Source organism: Callospermophilus lateralis, chromosome 15 (assembly GCF_048772815.1).
Source record: "Callospermophilus lateralis isolate mCalLat2 chromosome 15, mCalLat2.hap1, whole genome shotgun sequence".
NCBI classification, from domain to species: domain Eukaryota; kingdom Metazoa; phylum Chordata; class Mammalia; order Rodentia; family Sciuridae; genus Callospermophilus; species Callospermophilus lateralis.
In genome coordinates this window covers 91,090,152-91,108,726 of record NC_135319.1, presented here as the reverse complement: position 1 = coordinate 91,108,726, position 18,575 = coordinate 91,090,152, and the positions used below count along the sequence as shown (strand labels likewise).

Here is an 18,575-nt window from a genome sequence, read left to right as displayed (position 1 = left end):
GATGGACCCCAAGACAACACTTCCATTTAATTAAAAAACTACTCACTTAACCTCGAACTCAATTTAAGATTGAACCCATCACACCAAGAGCTATGCTGCACGCTGGTGTCAGGGAGCCTAATTACCAATACAGCTTTAGAAGGACACAAGTTTAACAAACCAAGTATATTTTCAGAGTGTAGGGCTTAAATGATTAAAATTTTCAAAATACAAACTGAAGCTTACTCACGAGCTTCAGATAGCTTAAACATCAGAACAATGCTGAAGATACGGGAACAATAAGAAAACACTGTGGAAACCAAATCCCAGTGGGGACCAAGGAGCAGGTGGACAGCCCTGAACGCTGCACCAATGGCTGGGAGGAGGGCATCAGAGGCCAGGCCCCTCCTGCTCAGGCTACATCTCCCAGCAGAACGGGGTCGCCAGACAAGCCCTGAGCACGCTGTGGCCTTATAGTGTGACCACAGGCAGTGGGCCTGCAAATGCCACCCAGAGGCTACCTCATCACTCTTGTTCCTGAAACTCCAACCTGGACATTACCAGGAGGGCGTGGGCGTGCTCTCCAGCCATCAGCACGGGTGTCCTGCCTGGCACTACCATGAGCTCCATCAGGTCTGTCTCGGGAGCCCCACGCTCAGACGCAGGTGGACAGACACCATCTGGCAGGAGGTCAGCCCCGAGTGCGGCAGTCTGGTACAGAGCTCACGTGGAGGGAACACTACTTCCTCCCCCAAACCTCCTGAGACCCTGTCGCCAGCCTTTCCTCTTAGTGATAAAGTGACATTGGTACCACCACCTGCATGGCAGTGTCCTGAGGATGTGGTGTTGGAAAAGAGCTGCTGGATGAGGCCGGTGCCACCCAGCAGGGGCCTCCCCCAAGTCCTCCATCCCTGCTGCCTGATGCCCTCCACATCTGGCACACAGAGAAAATGAAATGGCCAGGAGAGGTCCCAATCTTGCCATCAAGGCCATGTGCGGCCCTACAGGGCTTATTCAACCTCCTTTTGCTACAATTTGAAAAAGGCTATTTTAACCAAATCTTCAAGACCAAATGGGACTGGAGCCAGGATGGAGCAGCAGGCAGAGGTGACCCAAGGCAGCAAGCTGGGGCTCAAAACCTGTTCAACGGACCCAAACAAGAGGGGCCACAGCATGGGCAGCTACATTATGGACTCCAGGCTGTCCACACTGTAGGCAGAGAGAGCAGGGGTCAACTCCACAGGGCCCCGCAGAGTCACTGGGGCAGGGCACTATTGGCCAATTCCATCAGAAACAGCCACCGTGCCCTTATAAGCCCCGGGGAGATTCCCTGCACAGGCCCCACACTGCACCTCCCTCGAGCCTTGACAAGACTTCGATCCTTCTCTGGGGGCAAAAGCCACAGCTGGGACAATTTGGAGGCCCAGGCAGGAAACAGCACCCCTTAACCTTCAGGTGTGTGCAGATGCTGGCTACCATGACTGACAGCGTGCCCCTCGATGGCTGAGCACTGGGGACGACAACTCCAGTGGACAGCATGCCACATGGTGTGATTCCTCCTCAGGACTGGGCGTACCCGCTCCAGGTGCCCTCCTCCTGGGAGGGGGGAAAGGCCAGATGAAGGAGACGATGCTCGGGGAGAGCGGCCGACCTTCCTACACAGGAGAAGCCTCGGTGGAGGCTCCTGGCTAAGGGTGGGGATTTAAGGGTTTTGATTCCAACATGCCTCAGAGGCAAGACCCACCCTTCCCTGCTTGAAGCTGGATACCGCTGTTTCCCTACGGTGTGCTCCCACTCCGTGACCTTCAGCAGATCCTGGGCCGACAGCTGGTCCTGTTTGGAGCCCACACATCTGTCACCATCCTTCAGCCATCCTTTTCTTCCAAGAGGATCCTGACAGACTCAGAATTAAATAGGCCACTGACGTCTAACTCATGGACACAGGCATGCGAGTTGGCCGTCCTCAACTCCCTGCAACAGCCATGACATGGGAACAAACCCTTCACTCTGCGTCCTCTGAGATGCTGCAGAAGGTGAGGGTCTGAATCTGTGACCACGGTGATCAGAAGCAGGCAGTCCCTCCTCTACCCTGACCTCAGGTAAGCCCTAGGCCAAACAGCGGGCTGGGGGGCGGCAGGTCAGAGGACAAAAGCTGGGAAGTCACATGAGGCTTACTATCCTGGGAGAGGAAGCTGATGCTCCAAGACCAGGCAGCCAGAAATAACCTGCCATCCATCTGCACAACTCAACCTGAGGAGTCACACACATTCCCGAGTGGTTCAAGGGCTGGGGTTGCAGGGCCAGGGCCTTCACACTCTGAGTCCAGCTAATAGTAAATCAAGTCCTGTCCTGTGGCTGAGACCCCGAGCAGCCACCCACAGGCTGCACCATCACCCAGCTCTGCAGACCACTGGTGCAACTGTGTGTGCCTGCCCAGGACCCTCCCTGCAGGAGGAGGGATCTCTCCTGAGGATCAGTGGAATGGAGGGACACCCTGGGTTTCCTACCTTGTCTTCCAAGCTATCAAGTCCACGAGGCCACTATCTGCTGCTAACGGACACAGCCTGGCACTTGGCATGAAGTATATGCACATTTTGCATTATTAATAACGTAAGTCACAAAACCAACTCCCTATTCACTACTGATAACTTATCCCTCTCATCAGAGACAGGAGGGGTGATCCTTCACACTGACGGGGCTACTGATCAGGAACAGAGGCACCCAGGCAAGAATGGTGGTCCCAGCTCGCAGGGGCCTTCCACTCAGAGATGAGCCAGAACAGCAGCACATACCTATAACCCTACTGACTCAAGAAGCCAAGGCAGGAGAACTGCAAGTTCAAGGTCAGCCTGGGAAAACTTAGCAAGACAATATCTTGAAATAAAAAGGGCTGGGGGTGTAGCTCAGTGGTAGAGCACTCCTGGTTTCAATCCCCAAGACCACAAAAAACATAACAGCTGGGTGTGGTAGCCACATTTATAATCCCAGCAGCCTAGGAGGCTGAGGCAGAGGATTGCGAAATCAAAGCCAGCCTTAGCCATGTAGCCAGGCCCTAAGCAATTTAGTGAGACCCTGTCTCAAAAACTAAAGGGCTGGGGATGTTGCTCAATGGTTAAGCGCCCTGCGTTCAATCCCCAATACCATAAATGAATCAAAGTGCAGAGGAGAGCTGGTGAAGCCTTCCTCACAGGACACTCAAGCCCTCAAGGAGGATCCTGAGGAAACCATCACATCTGGAAGCACATGCAGCACAGATCATTATTTCAAGGCACTGGAGAGAAGCGGCCTGACCTCGGAGGCCGCTGCATGAGGAAGACGGACGCACAGTGGCTCCCGGGTGAGTCTCTGCTGGGTGTTCTCCAACTGTGTCCTCGGGAGGCCCTGTCCTCCTCGGCACAGCATGGGCAACAGCACGGCAAGGAGCTGCGTTAAGACTTCCCAGTCTGCCAGAGAGGTCAGCTTCCAGGAAGATGTCCGTGGCTAGTGGGTGTGAGGTGCCGTCTAAGCCGGGCATCGCCAGGTGAAAGAGCACAGAGTAGGCGCACGCCAGCATGAGGCGAGTCGTGTGTGCAGGGATGCAGACCCTCAAGGCGCCTCAACTTGAGTCTCAGAATAGATGAGGGAAAGATGTGAACAGGAACAGAAGGTGCCTCCAGCCACCTGCTAGGAGGGAAGCACCTGGTGACTTCCCAGCCTGCGTCCCTTCAGAAGAGCTCAGCTGTCCCCCTCCTTGCATGGGCAAAGACTCTGGCATGTTTGAGCAGTGAAAGTGGTCGTGCATCCAACATCCTGAGAAGCCTCCAGGAACAGCAGGAGGCCCTGCTGGGCTAAGTTCTCAGGCCACAGCCAGCCAAGTCCCTGGAGGAGAGGGAGTCCTCGCCTGAGTGCTCCCACCTGGTCTCTGTGCCAGGGCCACCCAGCAAGACGCCAAGAGGCGGATGTGCAAGTCCAAAAGGAACCACACCCCCAGGACACCAGCGGAGGCCTGAGAGGCAGGAAACAGCTTGAGAGTCACTTTTAAATTTTCAAGACACTAAAGGACTTCAGTTTGTCATTTGGTCAGACCATGTTTTTAGTATTGTACGACTAAAGGGTTTACACGAACCAAAGTTAGAAGCAAATCCTCTAACTTGGCTCCCTCCAGCACCCACGATCCTCTGGGCTCACCTGCTGCTCCTCCAGGTTGTACCATTGACTTTTCCAAGTAATCAAACACTGCAATCAACTTGGTGGAACACTGAGCAAGTCTCAAAATAGCACACAGAAGTAACACACGTGACCCCCTCACAGAGCTCCTGTTGCTAAGGCTCACGACGAGGTGAAGCTGTCAAGGCAGCATGACGCGTGGGCGAGGCCCTGCTCCCGCCACGGCCACCAGCTCCATGCAAGAGGTGGTTAGTAGAGACCTGATGTGGGCAGGAGGCCATAAGACCTTTATGCCACTTTCCAGACTGAGGCTTTGTTACATTTCAGGAAGGGAAAGGTAAGTGACTACTATAAGCCACATAAAACAAACCAGCTGTACGAAGCCACACATATAGGTAACTGACCCTGAGATGGGCATCAGACCTGTCCAGAAGTGCAAATGCAATCCTGCTGCAGACACGTGGCAATGGTCCACCTGCCATCTACCCACTTTGGCTTTGGAGGAAGGAAAGAGTGCTCCACTCTCGGTCCTGGGCCATGGGTCAGCTGTCAGAGGGTAGCAGGTTGCAGGCCCAGAGAGCACACAGATGAAGAGGTGGCACCGACTCCCCTAGAGGTCACAGGAGCTTCCACAACAGGAAACCCTGTCCGCAAAGCTGGACCTGCCCAACAACAGGAGGGAAACCATGCCGGTCCCACCCTTCACTCTCAAACCAAGAGGAGCACTGCCCCCTCACCCCATCCTGAACTCAGACCAGGACCTTCGTGTGGAATGAGGCGTCACAGTCCTGCAGTTCAGGGTAGGTCCACCATTCCAAAATTAACTCATTCAACCACATATGAAGAGTGCAGAAGAGAAGGCCTGTGGCCACCGAGAGAAACCACATGGCAAAGCCCAGTGGACTGCGGAAGCACCCTCAACCTGAGGTTGACACTTTCAAAACCCAAAAGGGTGGACCCACCCAGCTAGGGAAATACTGGACACTCCTGCTACTGGGACAGGGAGGGGCAGCCACTGTCACCTGCTTACCCATCATTCCACTGGTGGGTCTAACAGTGCCTGAAAGGTAGAGAGAGAAGCCTACTCCCCTTGCACAAACCAGAGACTACAGGAGCCCTTAGGAACTGCAAAACCCCAGAACAGTCCCTCTGACCCCAGGGACCTGTTCCAGGACTAACGAGGACACTAAATCCAAGGACACTCCTCCCTTACATAACATGGCGTAGCATAGGCATGTACCCAAGCACACACCCCTGTACACTGTAAATCTCTGTACTACTTATATCTAATAAGCATAAATGCTGCCTGGTCTAATGCACTGTTCAGGGAATGATAAGGAAGAAAAGCCCACGTGTTCTGAACAGATACAATTTTCCCAGTTTTTCTTATCCCCATTTGCTGAATCCACAGATGTGGGAGCTTCAGAGGTGGAGAGCCGACTGAGCAGTAGGCCCTGCCCACCCAGAGGATCCATGAAGACCCCAGTGGGCGCCCGACACTGGACAGCACCAAAACCCCATACACACCATCTTCAATCTACGTGCCTCTGATAAAGTCTTATCTATGAATCAGGCATGGTGACATCAACACAAAACGAACCATTCCAGCAACGCACGTGAGGTAAGTCACATGCACATGGTCTCCGACTACATGGCACTCACTCCTTCCTGTGATGTGAGGTGTCTGAAGCACTTTGCTGCTTCTCCCCAGGTCTGTGTTTCCAGCGCTGCTTCTCTTATGTTCTGGAGCCACCACCATATAAACTGAGGGTTACTTGAATATGAGCTTTGCACCACCACCAGTCAGTCTGATAACCATGACTGTTCAGAGGGACTGACAGGTAGGCAGCACAGACATGCTGGACAACGGACGGCTCACATCCGTGCAGAATGCAGCAGCAACTGTCTACAGACTGTCATGAGACCTCACCTAAAGCATTTCTTCCTGGAATCTTCTACTAAGTATTTTTAGACCCTTGCTGAGGATGGGTAGCACACATCAGAAAGTAAAACTATAGGCAAGGTTGGGGCAGTGGTGGACAGTACTGCACCGAATCTAGCCAAGATCCCAGAGAGTAAGATCAACATACAAAATCAATTGTCATAACCAGCAGCAATAATTTAAAAATAAAAGTTTTAAACTGACTTAGAAGACCGTCAATAGTAAAGTATTTAAAAATCAATTTCACAAAAGACATGCAAGGTCCCTAGGCTAGAAACTGCAATACACTGTTGGGGACAATGAAAGAGAACCCAAACAGGAAAATCATGTCACAAGTTGACAAATTCAACAGAGATGTCAACCTCCAAAACACAGATACACACAGCTCTCCATCAACCCCAAGAAGATGGGCACCTAACTCTGGAGGCAATATGTGACAACTAGGCCTAGAACCAGGGTGACCTCAGAAGCAGCTGAGGACTCACCTCCCCGATTTCAAGGCCAATCACCAAGCCACGTGGTCAAGTCAACATGAGTTGGCACAGAACAAGCATGGGTGTGCCCAGCAGTGGTGCCCAGACAGGAACCGTGCTCATGGCCAGCTGGCTGACAAAGGCACCGTGGTGATCCGATGGTGCCGCAGTCTGGCTGGGCACAAAATAACCGAGCCACCACACACCTTGTAGATTCAACAGGAACTCTTTATTCTCGAACTGTCACCGGCACTCTACATGCACATTCTGGGGAAAATCCACACCTCCACCGGGCTCTGCATCCCAAAATACTCTGAATCCCGCGAGAACTCAACGGGGCCCCTGAGGCAGCAGGATACGCCCTATTCCCAGCAGGATACACCCTAAACCTGGACCCACCCTAATCCAGCAGGATCCTCCCTAAACCCGGATCCACCCTGGTCCTTGAGCAGGGTCACCTTTCTCAAACATTCATGCAATGTCACTGCAAATGACCTGGGTCCAAGGCAAGCCCATTTCCACAATGGAGAGTCCTCCCTCTAAGCAACATTGGGTAGGCTGACAAGGAAATTGCCATGCGCCATTCCTTCTTGGCTGTGGCTCTCAGCACGATGGGCGGTGGGGAACCTCTGGGGGCTTTTTCAACAAATCCTGACACAACTGAATAACTAAGGAGAAAATGACTCAAGATGGGTCACACATCTAAAAAGAACCACCAGGATGAAGCTCTCAGAAACTGTAGGAGAAGATGGTGGTGAAATTACAGCAGAGAACTATTTTTTGAAGAAAATAACTGCTAAACGTAAAACAAACTGAATTTCTCAAAAACTAAAACCTCCGCACTAAGAGTCTATCAGAAAAAAAATGTGCAACTAAAAAAACAAAACCACAGCTCACGGATGTGACCAAGGACTTGTGTCTGAAACCACAAATCAGTGGCAAAAACCTCTGCAAGCCGGACTCAAGAGGGACAGAGACTTAGAATGCAAATGAAGACCCCAGGGCAACACAGCACACCCACCAGAAGGCCGGAGTTCCAGTCGTGATGGCAGTCCCCGCAGGGGCAGCAACCTCGGCGTGCTGCTGTGGAACAGCAAGGCCGCTTCGGGGACATTCCGGACATTTCTTACAAAGCCAAACACATTCGCCATTCGATCCAGCCATTCCCCTCCCTGGAGTTCGAGGGAAAGAAATGAGAACAGGCGTCTACAAAGAGACGTGACCAATGACCCACTAACAGGAATGACCATGGATTCAAGGGGCACAAGGTGACCTTCTGGAGCGTTCTAGATCTTGGTTAGGGCAGGGCTCTATAGCTGGAAATGTTCATCAAAAACAATGAATTATACACTGAAAATAGAAACTTCACTATGTGAATTTTACACTTTAAAATAACAATGTTGAGACGTGATTCTGAGTATTCAGGTTTATACTATTCAACTTTTTTTTTGAGGGGGTGGGGGTTACTGGGGATTGAAGCCTGCTCACAGGGCTCTAGCTTTAGCCAGAACGCACAGTGGCCTCCCTTGCCTGGTGGCCCAGAGAAAGGCAGAGCAGAGTCGGTTTCCCTGGCTTCTCTCCCCTGTAGCACTAGGGCAGGGGCACAGCCTGGAGACCCCAGGGCAGCGGAGAGGAGCCCAGCCGCTCGGCCAGGACACCTTTCTACAAGGGTAACTACTTGGCGGCTGTTTTCACAGCTGAATCGGATGCTCACTTGGGCCACAAGACTCAAGTAGAAACTCGCAATCAAGCCTCTGCACGCTGCTCCGAGAGTCCACAGCAGGCTCTTAACCACACCTAACTCATAACACCCGGTTTTTACTTTCTTCCCCAAATTTGCTGCAAGGACATTTGCCTTTTCTCCAAAAGGCGGGAGCAGGGGGATTGGGGGACCCAACCCATAATTCCTGTGATTTATTGCGCAAATGAACATGCAAAGAAAGAAAATGACATTTTCCCCTACAAATTATTTGGTGCCTGTGATTTTCTGATCACGGGAGCCAGATGGTTCTCATAGACTGAAGAGCATATTCATGTAGTTCAAAGGTTCGCTTATTTTTTAGTCTTGAAAAGGGCTATATTGATTGTAACACGCGGCTCTACAGGAAAAGCCCCGACGGTGGGGGGAATACTGATATTTATTACCACACTCGTGCTCATTACAGCCGTCTCTGACAGGGGTCCATTAAAGTCAATTTTTATGTTTCTTATGTATTTTCTTTATCTAATGTTCTTGGCATTGTGTTTATTAGCCAGTTAAGACAACACCGGGCCTAAGAGTGGGTGGTTTTTTTCCTTCTGTCAGGAATAACGGGAACTGTGATTTTAACACGACTCTCGGTCAATGAAAGGAGGAAATTAAACGCTGCATTTCAGAACAGAGCGTTAGAGAGCGCTTTTCATTTATGTTTCTACAATTAGAGAAACTCGGTGAGGATCATGCAAGAGAAACACACATCCCCTGGGAATGTGACGCCGGTCAGGCTGAAGGCCCTGCAGCCCTGCAGGCTGTGCTCACTGCCTCCAGAGGGCCTGGATCCTGACACTGCCTCCCACAGAGGAGGCACAGACCTCACCCAGCGGGCCTGTTCACCAAAATCCCAGTCTGGTTTAAAAAAAGATAAGGCACGTATTATCCAGCCACCAAATTCCCAGGGACATCCCCACAGCACATGCCTTAGAGAATCAATGCTCAATCAACCCCTCCTTGAAGGTATAGTGAATCCAATGCCCTGGAGCCACTAATCAGAGGTTAGGCCCCGATGTTAATTGAGATGGAGCATTGGGGCAAGCTGTGGGGGCAGACAACAAGGAATGGCTGTTGGCAGCAGGGGCTCCCTTACCCTGAGGCCAACAAGTCACACTGGTTGCTTTCAGCTGGTGCCCCCCCCCCAACACAATGGGTGGCACTCACTCAGTGGAGGTCTTTGGGCTCAGGAGCCTTATCCAGTGCAGGCCCTGGTCACAGCCAGACACCTCGATCTTCCCCAGCGGGCTCTCCAGCACTTTGTGCTTCAGGACACAGGCCTTGTCCATTCTGCCAAGTGCCTAGAGAGAAAAGATTTGAGGTCAAGTAAGGAGCACATGCAGAAGGATCTGGCTGGTCTCACGCACAGCAGAAGCACCAGTTGTCTACACACAGGGCATAGCCCATGTCTTCTTGGTCTCTTCCTCCTGGTTGGAATGTGTCACATTTGCAACAGTCACTTTCAAGACAAAAAATCGCCTCAACTACCTAGAGCAGCCAACCAACACCACCCTCTGCTCACGTTCCTTTAATTACTGCATTCTTCATCCTCCCCCATCTTTAACCCATCAAAGGTAGAAAGAAGCCGAGCTGGGCCAAGCTCTTCAAACAGTTCCTAAAACTAAGGTAACCTGGCTTTCCTAAGAGGACAACCAGAGGACAGAAACAGGCAAACAGTCTGGTCGCCTGGGTCTGGCTCAGCGGTGGACATGCTCGGAGATACCAGAGGCCCGGAGGCTCCGAGGCCCAGGTGCGGCCCCTGGCCCAGCAGAAAGAACACAACGAGGCCTGCAGTCGTGCAGAGAGATGGGGAGACCAGCCCTGCTCGGGCGGGTACCTGCTAGCAGGCTTGGGCGAAGGCCGGGCGCGGGGACACTGAGACGGTGGGCCCCTCTGAGCTCAGTTTACATTCAGAAAAACATGCATCGGCTTTGCTCTGGACGCATCCTTGTTAGCAAGTTTGAAGTTAATTTTGGTCAGAAAACCCAGAGCTAAAGACAAAGACAGTGAGAAGCCAGTGACAGAGTCCAGGCTGGTGTTTTATGGAAGTCACTCTGATGCAGAGTGAGGAAGGGCCGGGGTAGAGCGCCCACCTGGTCAAGAGGAGCCTTTCCACCCCCTTGGGGTTCCTCCTTCAGTTCCAGGAAACAGGCAGCGCACCACTCACTTCCTACTGCCTTATAGGCTCAGGAGTCTCAGAATGCGCCCGTGACCCCACCCACCATGCCTGGCTACCCTCTCCCTCGCCCTCCCCTCCCCCGGGGGACCTCCCGGAGCCCACACTTGGGGGGAGGAGCTGTGTACACTGGCTGCCTCCGCCTCTGTGTTCTAGAGCCACCTGGGATGAGCCGTCCAAACCACCACCCTGCAAGAGTGCGTCTCTCTGTTGTGTTCCACAGAGGGGCAGCTGCCTCCAGGGCACGGGTGCCACTCACAACCCACACCCAGCACAGAGTGCCTCCCATCCCTGCCCCCCGCACCCCACCCACACCTGTGCTTTGAGAAGCCTGCATCCCCACAGCTCCATCTGCAGCCCTCGTGAACCCTCACCTGCAGCCCTCGTGGACCCTCACCTGCAGCCCTCGTGGACCCTCACCTGTAGCCCTCGTGGACCCTCACCTGCAGCCCTCGTGGACCCTCACCTGCAGCCCTCGTGGACCCTCACCTGTAGCCCTCGTGGACCCTCACCTGCAGCCCTCGTGGACCCTCACCTGCAGCCCCTCATGGACCCTCACCTGCAGCCCTCGTGGACCCTCACCTGCAGCCCTCGTGGACCCTCACCTGCAGCCCCTCATGGACCCTCACCTGCAGCCCCTCATGGACCCTCACCTGCAGCCCTCATGGACCCTCACCTGCAGCCCTCGTGGACCCTCACCTGCAGCCCCTCGTGGACCCTCACCTGCACGGGGCAGCATCGTCCTCACTGCAGCCTCACCTGGGCTTCCTCTGCCCACCTGGCGCTGGACCCCCAGTGCTCACACAGATCAGCTGTCTGCATTGAGGGCTAGACCAGGCCAATAGCATCAGCCCACGGGCCCTATCCACTGCTCCGAGAAAAAGGACTCGGGGAGGGCGAGAGCTGCAGGCCCTGCCCCTCCTAGAGGGCCTCTGCACAGGTGGTCAAGCCGTGCATGAGCAGCCTTGCAGCAAGAACCCGGTCAGTGTTTGCCTCACTCACCAGTGAAGCCCATGCAGAGCCCAGTCTCCCATCCCACTTAAGGCTCTGCTTCCCAGCAGCACCCCAATGGGCGTGACCACCAGCTGGGGCTCCCGCCCGACCCCGGCATGATCCTGATGCCAAGCATCAGAAACAATCTCAGCTAGCTGGAGCAGAGGCAATTTACCAAAGGCCCCCAGGACTTCTGGGGAGGCTGGAGGAGCAGGCTCAGGAAACAGCAGGCCCGGACACTGGCCACAGCCTCACCAGAGCCGGCCTCGGGAAACATCTGTGGGGCCATCCATGGACAGCAGACCTGGGGGGCACTGAGCCACTGTTGCCCTGGAAACAGGATGTGACAGCACTGCCACCCTCTCATGCTCTGCTGCCCTATATCCCTGTCACCAGCTCCTGATTCAAGTCCCAGGAAGAAGACTGGACCTGGAGAGGGGGCCCAGCCAGAGCCGATCTGTGCCAGAGTGGCAGAGGCAGGGTGGCCCAGGAGAGAAGGGACTGCCACATCTTCCCCATAGGAAACAAGGACCCCAGAGCAGTGCTCCATTGAGACCCGGAGCACCCCAACTGAGCATGGTCAGACTCCTCGCCCCAAATCCTTACCACAAGAACAGGAATGCCTGACCACACCGCACCCTCCCACTGCCTCACGGAGATGCCAAGCCAGGGCTCTGTGTGCTGCTCCCTGTGGGCAGGCTGGGGCCAGCACACTGCCCAGCACAGGACACACCTTCTGCCCTCTCCACAGTCTGCACACCCAGGGGACACATTCCAGTGTGTCCAGCAGGCCTGTGAGGAGGTAACTGGGGGAGAATGACAGGGAGGTGAAGGAGGGGCGCAGGAGCCCAGGAGCTCCCCTGTGGGGGAGGAGCTCGGCCCACAGGGAGCAGCACATCCCAGGGTGGTCAGCCCTAGGCCCAATAGCTGGCCTCTGACCACAGACGGCACTGACTGAACTTGGGAGGTGATGGACTTACAATGAAGTTGGGGAGTGTCCGGCTCAACTGGTGCAGCCAAATGAAGAACTGCCTGACCTGGAAGGGCCAGCTCTGCACCAAAGGGCATTACCACCCAGCAAGTGCCGGGGACCCAAAGCTCTGCCCCCAACCGGCCCCTGTGATGCTGCCCCCACCCCTTAATTCCTTCGAGGAGCATCAGTGTGCAGCCCACACCCAGTACCACCGCCCCAGCTCTGGTAGTCCAGAATGACCTCTCATCCAGAGGACACCAAGAACCAGCTCCCGACCAGCAAAGGCCACCTGAAGCCACAAGAACATACCAAATCAGGCACAAAGCTAGGGGAGGGGCAGCAGAACCAGAGGCTTCATCCAAATCAGGCCAAAAACCGAGAAAGGGCAGTGGGTCTGTAACTGGAAAAACTGATGAGTTGGAAAACCCAAGCCGTGAGTGAGCACGTACTGTCCGTGTCAGATCAGCTGGACATTAAGTTAGGTCAAGGCGAGGAAAGAGACTCCTTAGACCCTGTGACAGTTTAAACAGAACTGAAGCAAAACAGAGCCTTCTTTCCCGGAGCAGGTGACACCAGCCTCCCAGGATGGCCAGCTCTTCAGGGCACTGCCTGGCTGGGCTGTGTTTTCACTGGGACTCTCAGTTTTCCAAGCCCATTAGCAGAACTTCGCAAGTCAAAGGTAATGCACCCTAACCCACCAGTGCTACCTGCCACACAAAGAAGGGCAGCAATTTCAGCAGAATTTTACATCAGCCCTGCCAGAACAGGAGTTTAAGAGCCACAGAAACCTGCACACCATCTTCTTCCTGTGGACGCCGGAGCATCTGCACACGGTCCTCCACAGGTGGAGGAAGACCAAAGCTTCAGGGGACAGTGAATGCCCAGGACCTGCCCTGGGCCACTGGGATGAGAAGCCCAGGGCGGCCCCAGCAGGTATGGCATGTGTCCCTTGGGGACTGCAGTGAGTAGAGGGGGTGGCCTGAGAGCTGAAGGAGGGTATCACAGACACCAGGGAGAACACGCAGGAGCTAGAAGCTGGGAGCAAGAAAAGCGGGGCCTCAGGAGCATGGAATCACCAGGCAGCAAAGCCATCTCACCCAGCTCAGCAAGGTATGTGTGGGGCCACATGCGTAACGCCATGGGCTGGTGGAGGCAGTGGCTAGACAGGGACCCTTCCCCCAGAGCTGTGTGAGCATGACACCCCGCACAGCAACACCCCTCTCTCAAACCCTTGGGACCAACCCCCACGGGTGCTGATGATGACATCTTCCGTGGCCTTCACCAGACCAGGTCACCACTTAGGCAAGTCAACCAGTGGCAGCCAGCTTCCGAGCCCCAGATGCCAAGAGGCAGGCCCAGAGGACTGGCTCTCCAGCAACCCTGGGGTCACCATGTCCACAGCAAGCAGGGGACTGAAATGGGCCACTGCTGGGCAGGGAGAGCAGTGATGGAACCACAGGCAGGGGTCAGCCACACTGGGGACCGTGCTCAGAGGAGACCCTGCAGAAAGCCATGTCCAGAGAGATGTGAATTACGGAGGCAGCTGGCCAGGCATGAGGCGGTTCCTGGGAGAGCTGGGGACACGGGGGTTCTAGGGAAACGTGGGCCCAGACACTTGGTGGGGCCCTCCTGCAGCCTGGCCTGGGAGGAGCTGGTGAGGGACGAGTGACCAGCCTGGCAGAGCAGCAGGACAGGGCTGTACAGTGGCCATCAGCCTGGGCCCAGCCTCTGCCTCTGAAGTTACAAAGGGACCAGCTCATGGTCCCCTGGGGAGGAAGGTGGAGGTCCCCTGCAAAAAGCCAGTCCTACATCCTCTTGGTGCCTGGCCCAGAGATCTGTCACCTCAGTCTATTGCTTCTTAGAGACCTGGCAGAGTAGGATGGTCTGAATCCTTCTCCCGTGTGTCCTGTACTTTTCTACAGTAAGAGTGGGTTCACGTCCCGAGGAGGAAAATCTAGTCTACTCCCGTGCGGGCACTGCTGGTGCAGGACGGACGGCGAGAGCAGGGTCCCTGGACAGAGCTCAATCTCCGACGTCACGTCAAAGGATGTCGATACTCTCGGAGCCACATAAACTGAGGCAGGAACCGTTTCTGAGCTTAAAAGAAGGTTTGAATAAAGTGACACAGCAAGCGGGAGTGCACCCCCAGCCAACGACACGCAGCCCTCCCGCCCTGGGGTCTCACCAGGACCCTGTGCTCAGCTTCTGCAGGTCCTCACCCTGCCCTCACCTGGGGTCCTGGTACTGCGGCCCAGTCCCCTGAAACGTGGCCGTGTCACCCAGCCCCCAGCCTTCTCAGGAAGCCTTCCTAGGACACCCACCCCCACCCTCCCGGTACCTCCCTCCCTCTGCTTCACTTTCTGGAACAGTGCTCAGGACGGTGCACTCTGTTTCTGAGCTATGTTGCCTCCACTAACAGACAAGCTCCAACACAGGTAGCAAATATGTGCCGGTTCCAGCCAGTGAGGGAGACATCTATTGAGAGTTCTTTTTATTGGATTGAAGGTACTTATAGCGGAAGGCACCATCCACACCCCGAGCTTTCTTATTATGGCAGATATGATGGCTGGAGCTATGGCAACTAGCTTGTGAACCAAAGGGAAGGCGGTCCCAACACTGAGCCACCCAGGCACCCCATCTCCAGAAGTACTCCTGGACGTTGGCTTGTGTCAGAAGCGGAAGTCCACCTGTTTCAGGGCAGGGTTCTGGGGACTTCCTTATTTTCCAGCCCAGAGGCGTCCTAGCTGACCTAGTCCTACATTCCCAGCACTTCGGATAGTGCCTGGCCCTTCACAGGTGCTCAGCAAATACTTGTTGAAAACGTGAACTAATTACATGACGTGGTGAGCCCGACTGAAGGAAGGACCCAGAGGTCACTGTGAGGTTAATGGGTAGCCAGACCTGGAGGCCTGGGGTCCAGGAAGACTTCCTGGAGGAGGCAGCATGGCAGGAACTTGAGTCCCTTTCCAGGAGGAGGAGGGGAGACAAGGCAGGGCTGCAGGGCAAGTCGTGGACCATGAGGACCCAGGTGACTGAGAACAGAGGAGGGAGCCCCGCCACTGTGGGGAGAGCAGCCCAGTGTGAGCGGAGGCCAGGGTGGCAGAGCCGTGAGGCCAGGCATGGGGACACGAGGAGACAGGTGGCAGCAGTGGCCTGAGAACATGAAGGGCAGGTGGGGACCCCCTGGGAGGCCGCAATCCCCACCAGAGAGGGGGTCATGATGGGGGCTGAAGCCAGGGTTCTGACCTGCGCCTGCTCAGAGGGGCTGAGAGCCAGAGCACAACACCCAGCCCTCTTCTCCAACTCAGCTTGCAGCTGCCTGGACAGAGGCCACCCTGGACACAGGGGCCACCCTGGACACAGGGACCACCCTGGTCACAGGAACCACCAGGACACAGGGACTCCCAGGACACAGGAAGGGCTGCCCTCCTGGAGGCCACCAACAGGATCTGAGGGAAAACACCAAGGCAAACGGCCTGTCCAACCACTCAGTCCCACCTTGCGGAGCAGACAACGTGGGCACACAGCTAGGAGCCCGAGGAGCAGACAGGAGGCCCGGTGGGGCGCGGGCAGCCACGTTCTTGCAACACTTCCCAACAGCAGAGGCCACAGGCGTGTGCACACAATGTCACCCTGGGTTCTAAGAGGACCACAGGCCAGGGCCTTCCTGTGCTGTGGCCAGCGTGGGGTCCACAAGGTCTGCCTGAGACACAGGCGTGTCCTGGGCTTCCACCTCTCGACTGCGATTCAGTCCCCAGCTCGCAGAGCCTGCAGGCCCCCCACAGGGCTGTGCACCCACCTAAAGCCACAGGAGGGGCTGACATTAACTGGTGGCAAAAAAAAAAAAAATAATTAATTCTTCATGGTATTTGGAGACCTCCGAAAAATGAAGTGATTTTCATTTCCTCTCCCTTTTAACATGAGTGGCGTTTAAATGACAATGTTCTGAATCAGGCAGCTGGCACCAGAGGCCAGTCCCCACCACAGTACAAGCCAGGGGCCCAGAGACGGCAACTGTCTTCTTCCCCTCCCCGCTCACCATTTTCCAGGCCTGCCCCATGTCCAAACCGCCCCCCAGGGCTGCCCCCCAGGACCATCTTCACAGCTCTGCACCTTTCACTCCCAACCACTTCCATGCCAGGAGCTGGAGCCACAGAAGTGCTCAGAAGTAAGTGTGTCCAGTGGTGGTGGTGGGGGGGGGGTGACGCCTGCCTCCTCAGTAAGCAGTTTCCATCAGGCCAAACCCTCTGCATCATGTGGGAGCCTATGGGTGCAGGGAGGACCCGCCCAGAACCCAGAACAGACCCAACAGAGCCAGCCGTGGCAAGCCGAGCCCAGCGACCTCCCTCAGCGGAGAATACGGGGAAGAACAGGTCGCAGTGTGGACCTGGCTCACCCTCAGCTCACTCAAGATCCGGCGGGGGAGTGTTGTCCTTAGAGGAAAATCCCCTGGTGTCAAAAGCCTGGAGGGGAAACACTGCCTTCCTTTCACGGGCCCTAAGGGGGCCCCAGGAGGGCAGCAGGGGAAGCGCAGGGCTCCCCCCTCCCCACCCAGCACAAAAGCCGGCAGGAAGACGCTGGGGAGAAGCAAAGGCCCCCCAAAAGGTCTGCAAGGGACTGGGGTCTCCCGGGGACTGTGCTAGGTCCCCTTCAACAGAAGCCCCAGTATGGCTCAGCTCCTTTTGCTCCAACGACCAGTGAGACAGAAATGGTCTGCCTAACAACACAGGCAGCTGTCTGGATGTGCAAGTGGGAGTGGAGCCAGAGTTGCTCAAAACCTCACTGCAAAGCCTCTTCAAGAAAAGAGCGGTTCCTCTGGTTTCCCATCAGTTCCTGCACAGCCAGCTACGCGCACAGACAAGCGGAGGACTCTGCACTGGAACCACACGACGAGCCTTCCGACAACACTGCCTGATCCGAAGCCGCCTTCAGGCGAGGCTGCGTCCTGCTCAGGTACCGCTCTCAGACCCCAGACCAGGAGCCACGGGGGGCGTGGGCAGGCACACCTCACCAAGACTGCCATGGACATGGCCCCTGCAGGCACAGCCCTTTTCTGATGAATGGTGCTTTGATGTTAAGAAGACTGTGACCTGGGGCATTGGGGACAGGCTGATCGGCCCTCGCAGCAAGGTTTCAGAAACACCTCCAGCCAGACCTGTGTCTTGTTAGAGTCCACCCGGTCATCTCAACAACATGCCACTTATGACACATGACAGCACAGATGGAGGGGCACAGCTGAGGAAACCAGCCCTGGTCTTAAAACCCAGAGGCTAGACACGAACTGGCACCGTCCACATTTAAAACCCACTTACGACCCATCACGAAGAAGGCAGAAGTGCCACTCCCGGGGTGACACCCCAGGGCTGCTTTGAATCTGTGCAGTCAAGGACAGTCCGGGGGCAGCCAGAAACCAAACCACGGGGTCGTAGGTGTACAAAATACACAAAGCATAAGAGAAAAGTGCGGAGAACTTGTGTGTGCACAGACTTGATGACCGGCTCCAGAAACCCCCGGAGATGCAGGCCTTTAGAGAAGTGGTCCAGATGGGACCACCCCCATGTGTGCACCTCTCAGGTCGGCTGAACAGCCTCAGCATTCACTGGAAACGCATCCACGAGGACAGAGGTGACACTGAGGGCTCTGAGCCATCTCGAGGACCAACGCCCATTTCCTTGGGCAGCTTCCTGTTGTGCAAACCGAAGCAAATCCACACCACATGCCATGCACCATGCCAAGTGGGGCTCGCCCGGGCCCGTGCAGGGCTCCTGGAGTGTGGCTGCAGGGGACAGCCACCGAGTGCCGTCCCGTCCATCTTCTCGCTCTTCAGCTGTGTGGAGGAAAAATTTTGATGACAAAATGCAGACAACGTGGAAAATATCACGATTTTTTTTAAGGAACAACAGGAGGCTTGCTGTGGGCGGCCTCAGGCGGGGTCACGGAAGCAGGAAGCCACTTGTCCCCTGGGAAAGCCACTTTCAAAGGAAGAAGGGAAGCGTCACTCTGCAGCTGGGTGTCAAGTCACCCTGCGTCACTCACTTCTTGGCGATTTACTGGAATAAGGAATCTGAGGACTTCAGGGAAGCAGGGACCCTCACAACCCAAGGTGAGCCTCTGCCTGCCCGGCGCTCAACCCAGCCACAAAAATC

The 18,575-nt window shown here is 55.3% G+C and overlaps 1 protein-coding gene across 5 annotated transcripts in view; it reads right to left on the bottom strand.

Annotated features, from left to right (window-relative positions):
• Positions 1 to 18,575, bottom strand: part of Mgmt (O-6-methylguanine-DNA methyltransferase) — a 234,236-nt gene that overhangs the window by 167,898 nt on the left and 47,763 nt on the right. For all 5 annotated transcript variants that reach the window (XM_077105380.1, XM_077105377.1, XM_077105378.1 and 2 more), the window contains one exon: positions 9,455 to 9,588. In XM_077105380.1, the coding sequence (XP_076961495.1) occupies positions 9,455 to 9,576 (122 nt within the window). In that variant the 5' untranslated portion in view covers positions 9,577 to 9,588. The remainder of the gene's footprint in view (positions 1 to 9,454; positions 9,589 to 18,575) is intronic.